The sequence below is a fragment of the Rhincodon typus genome, chromosome 37 (genome assembly GCF_021869965.1).
Source record: "Rhincodon typus isolate 14 chromosome 37, sRhiTyp1.1, whole genome shotgun sequence".
Classification (NCBI taxonomy): Eukaryota; Metazoa; Chordata; class Chondrichthyes; order Orectolobiformes; family Rhincodontidae; genus Rhincodon; species Rhincodon typus.
In genome coordinates this window covers 8696328-8715779 of record NC_063368.1, presented here as the reverse complement: position 1 = coordinate 8715779, position 19452 = coordinate 8696328, and the positions used below count along the sequence as shown (strand labels likewise).

Genomic DNA, 19452 nt, shown 5'->3' with positions numbered 1-19452 from the left:
TCCACAATGACACTTGGACCATCCCACCCAGACCCATTCCCCTATAACCCACATGTCACTGAACACCATCGGTAATGTAGCATGGCCAATCCACCTAGCCTGCACATCTTTGGACTGTGGGAGGTAACTGAAGGAAACCCATGCAGACATGGGGAGAACATGCAAACTACACACAGACAGTTGCCTGGGGGTGGAATTGAACCCAGGTCCCTGGCGCTGTGAGGCAGCAAAGCTAACCACTGAGCCACCGTGCCACCCTCTTAGCTTTCAACTCAACACTCCACAGCCTCGTAGCCTCAACACTGCATTCAACAATTTTAGATCTGAATTTCTGTCTTCTTTATTTTGCTGTCTTTTTAATTTCTTAATGTTGGATCCACAACAGCTGCTTTATAGATGCTTGTGCTGTTCCAGGACACAACCTCTGCTCAGGTATGACCAATTACTGCTCTCCCTGGCTTTTGCATCATGAAATCTTCTGCTATTTCATCTCTCCTACCCCTTCACCCCATCACACATCTCCCTGCACCAGCTGAAATTACCATGAAAGGACTCTCCTTCTCAACCTCTCCCCTGCCCCTGAGGCGTGGTGACCCTCAGGTTAAACCACCACTGGTCATCTATCTCTCTCGCTCTCTCTCTCTCCCCGCCACCGTCCTTCCCTCCCTCGGGGGGGGGGGGGGGGGGGTGTGTGTGCGTGGTACCAATTGAGTGGCTGATTTTTCCTGATGGGATTGAGTTTGCTTAGCGTAGTTGGAGCTGCAATCATCCAGGCAAGTGGGGAGTATTCCACATTTGGAATACTGCATACAATTCTAGTCGCCTTTCTATGGGAAGGATGTTATTACACTGGACAGGGTGCAATAAAGATTTGCAAGGATGTTAACAGGACTGTAAGGTTTAAGTTATAAGGAGAGGCTGGTAAGGACTGGATTTTTTTTCCCTGAATCGCAGGAGGCTGAGGAATGTCCTTATTAGAGATTTATAAAATCATGAGGGTTTTAGGTAAGTTGAATAGCCAAGGTGTTTTCCCCAGGGTGGGTGAGTCTAAAACTAGAGGGCATAGGTTTGAGGTGAGAGGGGAAAGATATAAAAGGGACCTCAGGGGCAACTTTTTCATGCAGAAGGTGGCGTGTGCAAGGAAGGAGCTGCCAGAGAAAGTGGTGGAAGGCTGGTACAATTACAGCATTTAAAATACGTTGGAAAAGTACATGAATAGAAAAGGTTTAAAGCAATATGGGCCAAACGTAGGCAAAAGGAACTAGTTTGGTTTAGGAAATCTGGTCAGCATGGACAAGTTGGGCCAAAGGGTCTGTTTCCATGCCGTATGACTCTATGTCTCTATTGTAAGAGGTAACAAGCTTTAGGGATACAGGAGTTCAGTAACTATAAGATATTGACCTTGGGCAGCTCAGTGATGATAATGTCATTGAATGTTAAGTGGAGATGGGCAGACTCTTTTTTCATAAGGGAACTGCTATTTATTCATTCGTTGATGGGATGTAGGTATCGCTGACAATTCCCTAATTGCCCTCAAGAAGGTGGTAGTGAGCTGCCTTCTCGAACCACTGCAGTCCATGGGAGTTAGATACATCCACAGCAGTGCTAGGAAGGAAGTTCCACGATTTTGACCCAAAATTACGGTCACTTTTAGTACTTGCGTAGCACAAAAGCTGTTCGTTATTTTCCAGCCCAAGCCAGAATATTGACCAGAGCTGGCTGAAACTGTTCTAATAATCGAAAGGTCGCAAATGGTTCTGAATATTCTGCAATCATCAGCAAACCTCCTCACCTCTGACCTTTTGTTGGCCGTTGATGATGTGGCTGAAGATGGTTGGGCCTAGATAACTCTGGACTCGATTTTCACAGAGTCAAAGAGGCTCCGCGATTTGGGATTCTTGCCTCCATTCCCACCGTCTTCAATTCAGGGGCGGCTCAGTGGTTAGCACTGCTACCTCACAGCGCCAGGGGCCCGGGTTCGATTCCACCCTCGGGCGACTGTCTGTCTGGAGTTTGCACATTCTCCCCCAAGTCTGCATGGGTTTCCTCCGGGTGCTCCGGTTTCCTCCCACAGTCCAAACCGTGTGCTGGTCAGGGTGGATCGGCCATGCTAAATTGCGCCATCGTGTCCAGGCTGGGTGGATTAGCCATGGGAAATGCAGGTTGACAGGGATTTGGTAGGGGGGGGCGTGTCTGGGTGGGATGCTCTTCGGAGGGTCGGGGTAGACTCGATGGGCTGAATGGCCTGTTTCCACACCGTAGGGATTCTAGCTGGACAGAAGATTGTATCTACCCAACTCCTGCCTGGTCACCTCCATTGCAAAGGAAAGGAAGCGTCACCTGGCACAACAATTCCTATTGGGCCAAGCCAACTTCCTCAAGATTGATGGTTCACAACCCCTTGGAGGAGGATACAAGTCCAGAGAAGGTTCCTTAAGCTGTTGCTTGGTATGGAGGGAGGTTCTTACAAGGAGAGGACGAGGAGATTAGAGTTTGTAAAAATGACAGGCAGCTTTGTTGCAGCATACAGGACTCTAAGAGGGCTCTCAACAGAGTAGGTGCTGTTACGAGAGAGTCTAAGACCAGACAGTATAATCTCAGAGTAAGAGGTCACACATTTAAGGCAGAGATGAGGAGGAATTTCTTTCTCTTAGGGTGCTGTGAATTCTTTACCGCAGAGGGCTGTCAAGGCTGGGTCTTTCAGTAAATTCAAGGCTGATACAGAGAGATTTTTTTTTAATCAATAAGCAAATCAATGATTGTATGACAAAGGTAGGAAAGCAGGACTGAGGGTAATCAGATCAGCCATGATCTAATTGAATGGTGGAGCAGTGTCAATGCACTGAATGGCCTGCTTCTACATCTTATAACTCCTGCTATCTGCCTCCAACGTGAAACTCAAGCAGAACACGTCTCTTTTAATGATATATCTCTGTACCTGCCTGTATAATCAGAAGAGTCATAGAGACATACAGCAAGGAAACAGACCCTTCGGTCCAACCAACTAAACTAGTCCCACCTGCCTGCGCTTGGCCCATATCCCTCCAAACATTTCCTATCCTTGTACTTATCCAAATGTCTTTTAAACATTGTAACTGTACCCACATCCACCACTTCCTCTGGAAGTTCATTCCACACATGAACCATTCTCTGTGTAAAAAAAAATGCCCCTTTGTGTCCTTTTTAAAATCTTTCTCCTCTCACCTTAAAAATATGCTTCTTACTCTTGAAATCCCCCACCCTAGGGAAAAAACAGGATATAAATTAACCCCAATGCCTGTCGAATAGGCTTCTAATAATAATAACAAGAACAATCTGTATTTGTACAGCATAAGATGGCCCAAGGTGCTTCACTGCAGCTTTATAAAGAGCACTTTGACATTGGATCACAGAGGGGAGATGTTAATGCAGATAGTCAAGGGCTTGGTGAAAGAGTCTGAAGGAACATCTTCCACAGAATCCCTACAGTGTAGCAACAGTCCATTCAGCCCATCAAGTTCAACCAACCCCCTGAAGAGCATCCTACCCAAACCCACCATCCCTGTAACCCTGCATTTCCCATGGCTAACCCATCTTGCTTGCACATCCCTGGACACTATGGGACAAATCAGCACAGCCAACCCACCCTAACCTGCACATCTTTAGGGAGGAAACTGGAGCACCCGGAGGAAACCCACACAGACACGGGGAGAATGTGCAAACTCCACACAGACAGTTGCCTGAGGGTGGAATCGAACCTAGGTCCCTGGTACTATGAGGCAGCAGTGCTAACCACTGAGCCACTGAGCCACCAAGCCACCTCTTAAAGACAAGAGAGAAGCAGATGCCAGCTCCAGTGCGTGTGTACCAAGAAGGTACCCACCCCGACCCACCAATGATGGAGAGATTGCCATTGGAAATGGTCAAAAGGCAAGAACTGGAGGAAAGCACAGTGTACATCAGATGGTTTTACAGCAGGAGGCGATTATAGAGATACAGAAGGGGGAGGTCATTGAGGTACTTGGAAACAAAGATGAAAATTTTGAAATCACGCACGGACCAAATTAAAATGGGAAACAGTCCAACCAATGCATTGATGCCCCATACGCACTGAGAACTGTGGAAACTTACCACTGGGGATAGCTCTTCACCATATTCACTCACTAGAAAATCAAAAAGAAAAATACATGCTGTTGTTGGTAGTGAGAATGCCATATTGCTGTCTTTTAGTCAGTCAGTTATGCCCTTGCTTTCACAACAATTCGCTGCACTGATATCATGCCAATTCAGTTTTCTATACACTCATGGCATTTTAGAATAAGCTTTCAGTTCTGGTCTCCCTGCTCTAGGAAGGACGTTGTTAAACTTGAAAGGGTTCAGGAAAGTTTTATAAGGATTTTGCCAGGACTGGAGGGTTTGAGTTTACAGGGAGAAGTTGAATAGACTGGGACTGTTTTTCCCTGGAGCGTCGGAGACTGAGGGGTGAGGCCAGAACTGAATGCAGTATTTCAAAGGTGGCCTCATCAACGACCTGCACAGCAAAATGATGCCCCAACTCCTATACTCCATGCACTGGCCAACAGGCTGGGGCTATTTTCTCTGGAGTGTTGGAGGCTGAGGGATGACCTTATGGAGGTTTATAGAATCATGAGGGGCATGGATAGGGTAAATAGTCAAGGTCTGTTTTCCCAGGGTAGGTGTCCAAAACTAGAGGGTGTAGGTTTAAGGTGAGAGGGGAAAGGTTTAGAATGGACAACATTTTCACACAGAGGGAGCTGCCAGAGCAAGTGGTGGAGGCTGGTACAATTACAACATTTAAAAGGCGTCTGGATGGGTACATGAATAGAAAGGGTTTAGAGGGATATGGGCCAAATGCTGGCAAATGGGACTAGATTAATTTAGGATATTTGATCGACATGGAGAAGTTGGACTGAAGGGTCTGTTTTTGCTTCCCCGCTGGTGTTTTCAAGAGCCCCTCTCTGAGTAGAAGTTGGGCTCCAGAATCCAGTTCCCGAAAAATCTCATCCAAGCGGTTATTCGGCGAGGAAGGAAACATACAAACTGGAACCCAAAAACAAATGCTTCCCAAGGCCTTTCTTATTCTCCGCCATAACCTTTGTCAGGAATTGAATGACTGGAGAACATCCAAGAAAATACGTGGCAATGGCCCAAGTAACATAATTGTTGCAGACACTCACTATCACGGCTACCTCGGTCCAAGCCTCCTTCATCATTCAGGATGGCCTCTACTTGCCACCCCTTGGAAATAGAACGTGCTTTACCTCCTGCACCATAAGCTCTAGGGGCAGAATTAGGCCATTCGACCCAACAAGTCTGCTCTACTATTCAATCATTGTTGGTATGTTTCTCTACCCCATTCTCCTGCCTCCTGCCCATAACCCTTGATCCCTATAACAGCCAAGGAGTTGCATGGTCTGCAGGAGAATCTCAAAGATCCTCTGTGGAACAGACGTCATGGAATCCAGGGTCAATACCGAGGGCTCCCATGCTCCCTACTGCATACTACTGTGCCATCAGCTCTGCTGGGCCTGTCCTATTGATGAGACAGGAGAAAGGGATGGCACTGCTAGTGGTGTTTGTGGCTCCTAATCTCCCAGCCCTTTCTCCTGGCCTGTCATGCCCTCTGTTACTTTTCTACATATCTGCGTATCCTACCCACCCCAGACACCCATGCACCTTGAGATTCCTCCGGTAATCATCACATGTAGCTCCTAAAGATGAAAGACTCAAACCTGCCTGCAGCTCTCTGCTACTCTGCCCCTAGTGAGCCTGGTATAGACAGACAGAGATTGAGAGACTTGCTCAGCTTCCCATAATTTCCCTGGAGAAAAGACCTTGGCTTTTCACCCTATCCATGCCCCTCCTGATTGTATAAACATCTATAATGCCACCACTCAGCCTCCGATTCTCCAGGGAAAATACCCTCCAACCCCGGCAACATCCTTGTAAATGTTTTCTGAACCCTTCCAAGTTTAACAACATCTTTCCTATAGCAGGGAGATCAGAACTGAACGCAGTATTCCGAAAGTGGCCTAACCAATGTCCTGTACAGCCTCAACGTGACCTCCCAACTCCTGTACTCAATGCACTGACCAATAAAGTCAAGCGTACCAAATGCCTTCTTCTCTATCCTGTCTACCTGCGACTCCACTCTCAAAGAACTATGAACCTGCACTCCAAGGTCTCTTTGTTCGGCAACACTCCCCAGGACCTTACCATTAAGTGTATAAGTCCTGCCCTGATTTGCTTTACCAAAATGCAATACCTCACATTTATTTAAATTAAGCTCCATCTGTCACCCTATCTATGCCCGTCATGATTTTATAAATTTCCATAAAGTCACCCTTCAGCCTCCAATGCTCCAGGGAAAATGGCCCCAGCCTATTCAGTCTCTCCCTATAGCTCAAGCCCTCTAACCTCAGCAACGTCCTTGTAAATCTTTTCTGCACATTTTTGAGTTTAAGAACATCTTTGGATGAGGATCAGAAGTTTTTCATTTATGGTGCACTTTTCAATGACCTCCAGATAATTCAAAGTTGCTGTCGCTGTTGTAATGTAAGAAAGTGGCAGTCAATTTGTGAACAGGAAGCTCCCCCTAAACACTTTGATTGGGCTGTTGGATGAGGTCAGGACACCAGGGGGCACAACTTTCTTTCAACATGAAGATTATGCTCAGTTCCTTTCAGTGAGACTTGATTACACGACCATCTGTTACAAATGAACACAACCGCAGCTGATAAACCCTAGCTGTGTCATTTCTTAGGTTTTCCCACAATTTCAAAAGTCCCTAAATTTAGGAACATCTCTTAGTCCATTTTCTCGCTTTTATTATAACTCCTAAATGACTCAAAAATACAGCAACGCAAGATGAGGATAAATTGTGACAGAGGCTTCGTACTTTTCAGGAAGAGAGGACTGTGTTGATAATAAAGACTGCCCCGTGGAGATAAACTATGTTTTCATAATGTTGCATTTCCTTTTCAATTTACTTCTGGCGCATGTTGACTCCTTGCTAAAGCACATATCGTTAAGCAACACCTTTCCTCCTCTATGCATCTATCTGCCCAGTATTGATACATTAACCATTTTATTGCTTGCTCAGTGGTGGAGGGTGATGCACAGTTGAGCGTAGGGCCATTATAATTGACATTCCTCACCGAAAGTGAGTGGGTGGTGTATGGGCCAGGAAATTAGCCAGCATTCCTGGAAATGCATAAATATTTATGCCTTTTCTTCAGACTCAAATACAGATAATGTTTCTATCGTCCATGGGGCTGCTCTCTCATTCGAGCTGAGGGATGCCAAATTCTCAGGTGAAGGGAGAGGTTGGGAAGGAGAGTCCTTTACGGTAACCCCTGCCAGTGTGGGGATTAAACCCCACAGCCCATCGCTGCTCAGTGTCTGAGAGTCAACGACTCCATTCTCCTCTGGCCTTGAGTCTTTCGAGTTATTGCTCTGTGGGAGAGTGGCTGAGGAATCAGAGAGAGAAAATATAAAAAGGCTTACTTCGCAGTGGGCTGCACCAAAAGGAGTGAATTACATTGTTGCAACACCTTCCATTGGCTCAGGATGTCCCAAAGCATTTCACAGCCAATGAAAATTATTTCAAGTTGTGTTCACTCTCAAGATGGCCGAAGAAGAGTCAGAGACTAAGGCCAGTAGGACTAGGAGGAAGAACAGACAGGAAAAGGTTGCTGAACATGGGAGGATTGGTGGTCTGAAGTGTACTTTTTTATTATGAGGAGCATGACAGGTGAGGCAGATGGACTTAGAGCTTGGATTTTTAACTATTTTTAAAAAATTTACTTGTGACGTGTGGACATCACAGGCTGGGCCCAGCATTTATTGTCCGTCCCTAGTTGCCCCTTGAGAAGGTGGGGGTGAGCTGCCTTCTTGAACCGCTGCAGTCCACCTGCTGTGGGTTGACCCACAATGCCCTTAGGGAGGGAATTCCAGGATTTTGACCCAGTGACAGTGAAGGAACGGAGATATATTTCCAAGTCAGGATGGTGAGTGGCTTGGAGGGGAACTTGAAGGTTGTGGTGTTCCCATTTATCTGCTGCCCTTGTCCTTCTAGATGGAAGTGGTTGTAGGTTCGGAAGGGGCTGACTGAGGATCTTTGGTGAATTCCTGCAGTGCATCTTGTAGATAGTACACACTGCTGCTACTGAGTGTGGAGGGAGTGGATGCTTGTGGATGTGGTCCCAATCAAGCGGGCTGCTTTGTCCTGGATGGTGTCGAGCTTCTTGAGTGTTGTTGGAGTTGCACCCATCCAGGCAAGTGGGGAGTATTCCATCACACTCCTGACTTGTGCCTTGTAGATGGTGGACAGGCTTTGGGGAGCCAGGAGGTGAGTTACTAACTGCAGGATTCCAATCCTCTGACCTGCTTGCGTAGCCAATATGTTTTTTATGTGATGAGTTCAGTTGAGTTTCTGGTCAATGGTAACCCAAGGATGTTGATAGTGGGGGATTCAGTGATGGTAACACCATTGAATGTCAAGGTGTGGGGTTAGATTGTCTCTTATTGGTGATGGTCATAGCCTGGCATTTGTGTGGCACGAATGTTACTTGCCACTTATCAGCCCAAGCCTGGATATTGTTCAGATCTTGTTGCATTTGAACATGGGCTGCTTCAGAATGATGCTGTAGCTATTACATAGACAGTTAAAAAGTGTGAAGAAGACTGGCAACTTAATGGTCCGAGATTTAGATGTTTCGGGTGAGACAGAGAGGAATGCCAAAGAGGTGGGGAAGTTACATTCCTGATAAGGGAGAATATCACAGCCATACTGAGGGAGATCGTCTTGCGGGGGGCTTATCCGGCGAGGTCTGATGCGCTCAGGAATAGTGGGGGGGGTGCAATCAGTTTGATGGGGTTGTACTACAGGCCTCCCAAAAGCCAGCAGATGATAGGGGAACAGCTATGTGGACAGATTATGGAAAATTGTCAGAACAACAGGGTTGTTGTGGCAGGCAATTCTAACTTCGCCTGTATTGACAGAGGCTTGCTTGGTGCTGGGGGGTGGACGGGAGAGAATTTGTTGGGTGTGTTCAGTGTGGTTTTTTTGAAACAAAATATCAATATGTCAATCACTCATCCAGGTTGGTGGTAGAGTAGGAATGCAACATGTGGGCTCCTGCCTCCTGCCTCCTTGGGTTGCTTTTACTTTTTTTTTAAAATGTTTATTCTTCCTCCACAGCTTTTCTTTCTCTTACTGTCATCTACTTGCCTTCTGTGGAGAGACTGAGCCACAGCAGGGAACAGTGAGAGAGCAAGGGGGAGAGCGAGAGAGTAAGCCCAACATTGAGAAAAGCAGATCCAGCACAAAACAGATTGAACCCTTGTGGGCAGTTCGAGCCATAACGATACTTCCTTATTTTTCTGCTTTGTGTGTAAGATTTTGTACCTAGGTACCTAAGATGGTGCCAGGAATGATGACTTTGTACTCTTTTCACTGTACTCCTATATCTCTGTACTTGAGTACACGTGACAATAAAACCTAATTCTAACTCTAAATAGCCCAACTACGGAAGAGACCATGCCAGACCTGGTACTGGGAAATGAGCCCAGCCAGATGATCACACTTTCAGTGGGGAGGCATTTCAGGAGCAGTGGCCATAATTCTGTAAGTTTTAAGTTATTAATGGGCTAAGGATAAGAGCAGCCCTCAGGTGAGCTGGGGATAGCTAACTCCTTCCATATTAGACAGGAACCAGGGGACGTTGACTGGGAACAGCTGTTTGAAGGTAAATCCACATCTGGCAAGTGGGAATCTTTTAAAGGCAAGTGATTACCGATCAGGACCAGCATGTTCCTGTGCAAATGAAGGATAAGGATGGCAAGAGTCTGAAACCTTGGAGGACAAGAGAATTGCAAGCTTAGTCAAAAAGAAAAAGGAGGCATATGTAAGGTTTAGGAAACTGAAGACAGACAGGGTCCTCGTAGAATACAAAGGTAGCAGGAAAGAACTCAAACAAGGAGTTAGGAGGGCTAAAAGGGGCCATGAAATAGCTTTGGCAAAGGGGATTAAGGAAGATCCCAAGACGTTTTATACATATATAGGAAGCAAGAGGATAACTAGTTAAAGTGTAGGTCCACTCAAGTACAAAGGAGGGAATTTATGCGTGGAGCCGGAGGAAGTTAGTGAAGTCCTTAACAAATACTTTGCATCAGTGTTCACCAAGGAGAAGGACATGGTGGATGGTAAATCTAGAGAGGAGTGTGGTGATACTCTGGTACATGTCAATATGAAAAAGGACGAGTTGCTGGGTGTTTAAAAAGCAGTAAGGTGGACAGGTCCCCAGGACCAGATAGGATCTATCCCAGAATGCTGAGGGAAGTGACGGAGGAAATTGCTGGGGACTTGTACAAAATGTTTGTTTCCTCTTTAGCCCCAACAGAGGCCCCAGAGGACTGGAGAGTAGCCGATGTTGTTCCTTTTGTTTAAGAAAGGCAACAGGGATAATCCGGGAAATTACGGACTGGTGAGCCTTATGTCAGTGTTCGGGAAATTATTGGAGAAGGTTCTTTGCAACAGGATTCACTCACATTTGGAAAAGTATGGACTTATTAGCAATAGGCGGCGTTACTTTGTGTGGGAGAGGTCGTGGTTTACAAATTTGATTGAGTTTTTTTGATGAAATGAGAAGATGACCAGTGAGAGCTGGTTGGTGGATGTTGTCTAAACAGACATTAGCAAGGTGATTGAGAAGGTCCCTGGTGGCAGGCTGGTAGAAAAGGTAAAGTCACATGGGATCCATGGAGAGCTGGCAAGATGGATACAGACTGGTTTAGTCATAGAGGACAGAGAGCAACAGTGGAAGGATGTTTTTCCGACTGGAGAACTGTGACCAATGGTGTCCCGCAGGACCAGTGCTGGGAGCCCTGTTGTTTGTGATATGTGTGTATATGTATATATGTATATGTCATTTGTGATATATATATAGAATGTGTGTGTATATATATGTGTGTGTGTGTATGTGTGTATATATATGAGAACGTAGGTGCCCTAATTACTAAATTTCTGGAAGACACAAAGATTGAGGGAGCTGCAGATAGTGAGGAGAAATGTCAGAAGATACAGCAGGATATAGATAGGCTAGAGACTTGGGCGAAGAAATGGCAGATGGAAGTTAATCCAGACAAATGCGAGGTGATGCATTTTGGAAGGTCTAACACAGGAGGGAAGTATCCAGTAAATGGCAGAACCCTTGGTAACACCAATATACAGAGGGATCTAGGCATACAGGCCCACAATTCCCTGAAAGTGGCAACACAAATGGATAAGGTGGTCAAGAAGGCATATGGCATGCTTACCTTCAGCTGCTGGGACATAGAATAAAGAAATTGGAGAGTCATGTTGCAACAGCGTAGAACTTTAGTTCAGCCACATTTGGAATATTGTGTACAGTTCTGGTCGCCACACTACCAGAAGGATATGGAGGTTTTGGAGAGGGTACAGAAACAGTTTATCGGGATGTTGCCTGGTTTGGATGGGATTAACTATGACGAGAGACTGAAAAAACTCGATTTGTTTTCACTTGAACGTTGGAGGCTAAAGAGGGGGCGACCTGATTTTACAAAATTATGAGAGGCGTCAATAGGTGAAAGTCCTTTTCCCGGGGTAGAAATGTCAAATACTAAGAGGCATGGGTTTAGGGTAGAAGGGGGCAAGTTTAAAGGAGGCATGGTGAGGCACTGTGGTGAGCACTATGGCGTCACAGCACCAGGGGCCCAGGTTCAATTCCACCCTCAGGTGACTGTCTGTGTGGAGTTTGCACATTTTCCCTGTGTCTGTGTGGGTTTCCTCCCACGGTCCAAAGATGTGCAGGCTAGGTGGATTGGCCATGGTAAATTGCCCATAGTGTTCAGGGATGTGCAGGTTAGGTGGGTTATGGGGGATGGGTCTGTGTGGGATGCTCTGAGGGTCAGTGTGGATTTGTTGGGCTGAAGGGCCTGTTTCCACACTGTAGGGATTCTAAGAGATGTGAGAGGCAAGTTTTTTTTTACATAGGGTGTAAAAGTGTGTGGAATACGCTGCCAGAGGAGGTGGTGGAGGTGGATACAATAACAACGTTTAAGAGGCATCTCGACAGATACACGAACAGGCAGGGTATAAAGAGATACAGACCACGTGAAGGCAAAAGGTTTTTATTTTAGAAATGCATCATGTGTCAGCGCAGTTTTGGTGGGCCGAAGGGCCTATTCCTGCATTGTTCTGTTTCTTTCTTTAACCACAGAGCGTGAAAGCTCATCTGGTACAACAGTGAAAGCCTGGGTGTGGTGCTACTTTGTACTGAGCAGGAATGTAGGCCTTTAGTCCCAGAGGGCAACTGGGAGGGTGGGGGACCTGGAGCTGAACAGGGAGGGAATGATATGATGAAAACCCAGGGTTTCTCCAAATAAAAACCTATCCTATCACCGAAGCAACTGGGCATCAGAGACCCAGGAGGCCACACCTACCAACAAAAACAATGCAAAGATTTAAAGGGGCCTCACCCCAACTCAGAGTCCATCTGCGCTCCATGGCAACCATGGCTGCCCTCCAGCTCATGACCACTAAATCTCCTGTTGTGATCTCACTCAGGGGTTTTCACAGCAACACAGTGTGGGAAGTCCCAATCTAGGGAGTGTCACTTTGGCAAACTGTGGAATGAGACATGGTGTCTGAGTGCCTCACAGCGCCAGGGACCCGGGTTCGATTCCACCCTCAGGTGACTGTCTGTGTGAAGTTTGCACGTTCTCCCCGTGTCTGCGTCGGTTTCCTCCGGGTGCTCCGGTTTCCTCCCACAGTCCAAAGATGTGCAGGTTGGGGTGGATTGGCTATGCTAAATTGCCCCATAGTGTCTAGGGATGTGCAGGTTAGGGTGGATTGGCCGTGGGAAATACAGGGCTGGATAAGTTGGATCTGGCTGGGATGTTGTTCAGAGGGTGGTGTGGACTCGTTAGGCCGAATGGCCAGCTTCCACCCTGACTTTATAAGTTGAGTGGAAATTGTCTCTCCTTCTTAGAAGAGTGTTTAAGCTTTGGGATGTCCAGATTAATGCTATCTAAATGCAAGTTCTTTCTTCGCTTTGATCTTTTTTTGTTATCTGGTCATGGATGTATGAGTGTTGCTGGCTGGGACAGCTCTTGTTACCCATCCCTAATTGCCCTCAAAAGGGTGGTAGCAAACTGCCTTTCTGAACAGATGCAGTATATTCTGATGATGGACACCCACAGCGCTGTTAGGAAGGGAGTTCTAGGATTTTGACCAAGTGCCAATGAAGGAACAGCGATGTAGCTCCAGTTCCAGAGGGGGTGTGGTTTGAAGGGGAACTTACAGATGATGATCTACCTGTCTCTCTGCTGCCTTTGTCCTTCCAAATGGTAGAAGTCTGTGGTTTGATGTAGCCCAGACATTTACGGAGTTGAGATGTACTGCTGAGATTGTGTAAGGCTCTGGTTAGACCGGTTTTGGAATATTGTGAGCAGTTTTGGGCCCCATATCGAAGGAAGAATGTGCTAGTGTTGAAGGAGGTCCAGAGGAAGTTCACAAGAATGATCCCAGGAATGAATTGCTTGTCATATGAGAAGCGGTTAAGGACTTTGGGTCTGTATCTGATGGAGTTTAGAAGGATGAGGAGGTGATCTGATTGAAACTTACAGAATACTGAGGTCTTGGATAGAGTGGACATGGAGAAGATGTTTCCACTAGTAGGAGAGACTAAAACCTGAGGGCACAGCCGCAGAGTGAAGGGACGATCCTTTAAAACTGAGATGAGAAGGCATTTCTTCAGCTCGAGGGTGGTGAATCTGTGGAACCCATTGCCACAGAGGACTATGGAGGCCAAGTCATTGAGTGTATTTAAGGCAGAGATAAATAGGTTCCTGATTAGTAACGAGATCAAAGGTCATGGGGAGAAGGCAGAAGAATGGAGCTGAGAAACATATCAGCCATGATTGAATGGGGAGCAGACTTGATGGGCTGAATGGCCTAATTCTGCTCCTATGGCATTCACCTGACCATACAGGTCCCAGCATTCAGTCTGATCTCCTAGTCTTCAGGCAAAGGGAGCCTGGCAAGAATCAGAAAACGATAATGATTATGGATCAAAGGAAGTAAATACTGCTGCAGAGCTGAAAATCAAAGTAGAAAGTGCTGAACAGATCTGGCAGTGTTGTTTGAGGGAGAAACAGAGTTAATGTTTCGAGTCCAATTCTTCAGGATTACAGTGCATACCTTGACAAATCTGACCTTCCAGGAGAGTCAACACAAATTTATCTTGTTGAATTATTCAGGAGTTTCATCTGTAACTGTTAGGTTCCTGAATGGAGAACAGGTCTAACCTTTGTTAAGGTATTATTACCTGGCCGATGTGCAGGGATTGTGAAATAGGTCTCTCACTAACTTGACAAATTTATGTGAAATGTACCGATGAATGATTAATGCAACTCCTCCGCAAACAGTGACACAAACTCCTCTTGTATGTTGAATAAGTACGTTACTGTTCCTCTTTCAGATCCCCTGCAGTGTCTTTCTCCTCACCCAGGTATTTGTGCCCAGACATGTAGATGTTTTTCTGTTTTTATCTTGTTTTATGACGCTAATCAACTCTGGGTCTCTCACCTCTCAAGTCAACTCTTTCTGCTGGTCTCACTCTGTCATTTGAAAACACTGCTGCCTGTATCCAGACTTTTCACCCATCTGATCCCAAATTCACGGATTCTGGCTTTAGGGCTGGCGATACTTCCATTGTGAAACTCTCACCCTTCTCTATCTCTGCCATCTCTTTTAGTTCCATGATGATGCTGTGTCTTTAAGGACATCCTAAAGAACTGCGGATGCTGTAAATCAGAAAGGAAAACAGAAATTGCTGGAAAAAATCAGTAGGCTTTGCTGAGTTGCTGGAACAGCTCAACGGGGATGCCATGGCTTCATGGTATTATTGCTGGGCTGTTAATTCAGAGACCCACATAATGTTCTGGAGACCCAGGTTCAAATCCTGCCATGGCAGATGGTGGAGTTTGAATTCAATAAATATTTGGAATTAAGAATCTAATGATGACTGTCTGTCAATTGTCAGGAAAAACCCATCTGGTTCACTAATGCCCTTTAGGGAAGGAAAGTGCCATCCTTACCTGGTCTGGCCTACATGTGACTCCAGACCCACAGCAATGTGGTTGACTCTTAACTGCCCTCTGGGCAATTAGGGATGGGCAATAAATGCTGCCTGGCCAGCGACACCCACATTCCATGAACGAATAAAGCAAAAAACGATCTAGCAGCATCTGTGGAGAGAAATTAGAGTTAACGTTTCGGGTATACTGGCTCTTCCTTAGTTCTGAAAAAAGGTCACTCGACTCAAAATGTTAACTCTGATTTCTGTCCACAGTTGCTGCCAGACCCACTGAGATTTTCCAGCAACTTCTGTTTTTCTTTCTGATTTACAGCATCCGCAGTTCTTTTGGTTTTTATTTAGCGTCTTAGGCCACCTTCTTAAAATTTTTTGAGGGGGCCTGGTCTGGTCCATAAACAGTTCCGACTACTTTCTCTAACAGTCTGCACCTCCGTGCTGGATTTGAGTGTTTTCTGTCAATCCCTTTGGCGATTTTCAGCCTCTTTGTTTTACTGAAGGTGGCATGGAAAACGATGTGTGGTGCCTTCAGTCGTGAAATGGGGCCTATTGTCACTCACAACAATATCTGGAGTGCTGTCACAACTGAAGTGTGCTTTCTGGTGTAACAGACTGATAGTCATTAACGTGAACTAGACACATCCCCATCAGTCTGAATAGTAGCTGATGGTGATGAGATAATCAGTTCCAGGAAGACAGAAGTGATTAATGCCAAACTTCCTCCATGGCCTGCCATGTGTCAAAGGAAGTGTTTGTTTTTTAAGCACGCATTTCAATCCAGCACCATACTGACACATGGTACTTGATAGTGTTGCTCATGTTTGGCTAATTGAGCACTTCACTCACCTTCTCAGGCTAGATTCTGTTCCTTCATGGCTCACGTGGATATAGATTCCCTGCAATGCAGAAAGACGCCATTCAGCCCATCAAGGCTGCAGCACCCCTCCCAGACCAACCCCTATCCCCTGCATTTCCCATGGCTAACCCATTCCCTGGACACTGTGGTACAAGTTAGCACAGCCAATCCACCCTAACCTGCACATCTTTGGACTGTGGGAAGAAACTGGAGCACCCGGAGGAAACCCACACAGACACAGGGAGAATTTGTAAACTCTACACAGACAGTCGCCCGAGGCTGGAATCAAACCCAGGTCCCTGGAACTATGGGGCAGCAGTGCTAACCACTGAGCCATTACACTGCCCCTATATCTCAGCATCTCTTTTCTCAGGATAATGCGAGCAATGTAGAGAGATATTTCCAGAAAGGCCAGCAGAGAGATCAAGGCCAGAGTATAGGATATCACTATTATGGAGGATACCACACAAAAGAAATGGAAACATATCTAGTGCAGGTACTCTGAAAGAGAGAGGACATCAGATGAACCTGAAGCTGAACAAGTAAAGTTACAATAGCAGTGTACTGAAGCATTGGTCATGTATTGGCAGCAAAAGGACTTATCCAGCCTCCACCTCCTGAGCCTGATGAGGTTAGAGTTGAAACAGGAATGCGGAAACCAATAGAGGTGAAAACAGTGCAACAATTTGTGAGACCTTATGAACTACCTACCAAAGCTTTTGACGAACTTGCCCTCTAAGTATGGACCTCTACATAATTTCACTGCAAGGCCAGTTCAATGGTATTGAGGCAAAGAACAAGAAGCAGTTTTCAATCCTACCAAACCAGCAGTGACAACAATGCCAATGTTGAGGTGCCAAATGTCACCCTGCAGTATGATGCCAATGAGAACATGGCATCAGGGGTGAACTAGCAAAATGGATACAGAACTGACTTAGTCATTTGAGGCAGAAGGTAGTGGTGGAAGGATGCTTTTTGGAGTGGAGGGTTGTGACTCATGGTATTCCACAGGGTCAGTGCTGGGACATGATCTACATAAATGATTTGGAGAAAAACGTAGCTGGTCTAATTAGTAAGTTTGCAGACAATATAAAGATTGGTGGAATTGTGGATAGTGAGGAGGATTGTTAGAAGATACAGCAGGATATAGATCAGTTGGAGGCATGGACAGAAAAATGGAAGTTTAATCTGTACAAAGGTGATTCATTTTGGAAGGTCAAGTACAGGTGGAAATTATACAGTGAATGGCAGAACCTTTAGGAGTATTGGTATGCAGAGGGATCTGGGTGTGCAGGTCCACAGATCACTGAAGGTAGCAGCGCAGGTAGATAAGAACATAAGAACATAAGAACATAAGAACTAGGAGTAGGAGTAGGCCGTCTGGCCCCTCGAGCCTGCTCCACCATTCAATAAGATCATGGCTGATTCTTTCGTGGACTCAGATCCACTTACCCACGTTCTCACCGTATCCCTTAATTCCTTTATTGTTCAAAAAAAATCTACCTATTTTTTAAAAACATTTACTGAAGTAGCGTCAACTACTTCACTGGGCAAGGAATTCCATAGATTAACAACCCTCTGGGTGAAGAAATTCCTTCTCAGTTCAGTCCTAAATCTGCTCCCTCTAATCTTGAGGCTATGCCCTCTTGTCCTAGCTTCACCTGCCAGTGGAAACATCCTCTCTACTTCTATCTTATCTATTCCCTTCATAATTTTATATGTTTCTATAAGATCCCCCCTCAATCTTCTGAATTCCAATGAATATAATCCCAATCTACTCAGTCTCTCCTCATAAGCCAACCCCCTCAACTCCAGAATCAACCTAGTGAACCTCCTTTGCACCCCCTCCAGTGCCAATGCATCCTTTCTCAAGTAAGGAGACCAAAACTGCACACAGTACTCCAGGTGTGGCCTCACCAGCACCTTGTACAGCTGCAACATAACCTCTCTGCTTTTAATCTCAATCCCTTTAGCAATGAAGGACAAAATTCCATTTGCCTTCCTAATTACTTGTTGTACCTGCAGACCTACCTTCTGTGATTCATGCACAAGGACACCCAGGTCCCTCTGCATAGCAGCATGCTGCAACTTTTTACCATTCAAGTAATAATCCTTTTTACTATTACTCCTACCAAAATGTATGACTTCACATTTATTTACATTGTATTCCATCTGCCAGACCTTTGCCCACTCACTCAATGTATCTATGTTCCTCTACAAAGTTTCACAGTCCTCTGCACACTTTGCTTTGCCACTCATCTTAGTGTCATCTGCAAACTTTGACACCCTACACGTGGTCCCCAACTCCAAATCATCTATATAAATTGTAAATAATTGCGGTCTCAACACCGATCCCTGAGACACACCACTAGTCACTGACTGCCAGCTAGAATAGCACTCATTTATCCCCACTCTTTGCTTCCTGTTAGTCAACCAATCCTCTATCCATGCTAATACTTTACCCTTAATGCCATGCATCCTTATCTTATGCAGTAGCCTCTTGTGTGGCACCTTGTCGAAGGCCTTTTGGAAATCTAGGTACACCACATCCACTGGGTCCCCATTGTCCACCTCGCTCGTAAAGTCTTCATAGAATTCCAAAAGATTTGTCAAGCATGACCTGCCCTTCATGAACCCATGCTGCGTCTGCCCAATGGGACAATTTCTATCAAGATGCCTTGCTATTTCTTCCTTGATAATAGATTCAAGCATCTTCCCCACTACAGAGGTTAAGCTAACTGGTCTATAATTCCCCATCTTTTGTCTACTTCCCTTTTTAAACAGTGGCGTCACATTTGCTGTTTTCCAATCTGCTGGGACTGCCCCAGAGTCCAGCGAATTTTGGAAAATTACCACCAGCGCACCTGCTATTTCTCCCGCCATCTCTTTTAGTACCCTGGGATGCATTCCATCAGGGCCAGGAGACTTATCAATCCTTAGCTCCATTAGCTTGCCCAACACTACCTCTTCCGTAATAATGATTGTTTCCAGGTCCTCACCTACCTTCGTCTCTTTGTCAATTACTGGCATGTTCTTAGTGTCCTCCACTGTGAAGACCGATACAAAATACCTGTTCAATGCCTCGGTCATTTCATCATATCCCATAACTAAATTCCCCTTCTCATGCTCTAAAGGGCCAACATTTACTTTAGCCACTCTTTTTCGTTTTATATATTTATAGAAACTTTTCCTATCTGTCTTTATATTCTGTGCTAGTTTTTTCTCATGTTCTATCTTACTTTTCCTTATAGCTTTTTGTGGCTTTCTGTTGACCTTTAAAGTTTTCCCAATCTTCTAGTTTCATGCTGGTTTTGGCCATTTTGTATGCCTTCTCTTTCAGTTTGATAGCCTCCCTTATTTTTTTAGACACCCATGGCAGATTACCCCTTTTCTTACAGTCCTTCCTTTTCATTGGAATATACTTTTGCTGAGCACTTTGAAAGATTGCTTTGAAAGTCCTCCACTGCTCGTCAGCTG

General features: G+C 45.5%; 1 protein-coding gene across 1 annotated transcript in view; it reads right to left on the bottom strand.

The window, feature by feature from the left end:
• Positions 1-19452, bottom strand: part of LOC109931103 (caspase recruitment domain-containing protein 11-like) — a 96198-nt gene that overhangs the window by 40900 nt on the left and 35846 nt on the right. The window contains exon 8 of the mRNA XM_048617349.1: positions 4111-4142. Coding sequence (XP_048473306.1) covers positions 4111-4142 — 32 coding nt within the window. The remainder of the gene's footprint in view (positions 1-4110; positions 4143-19452) is intronic.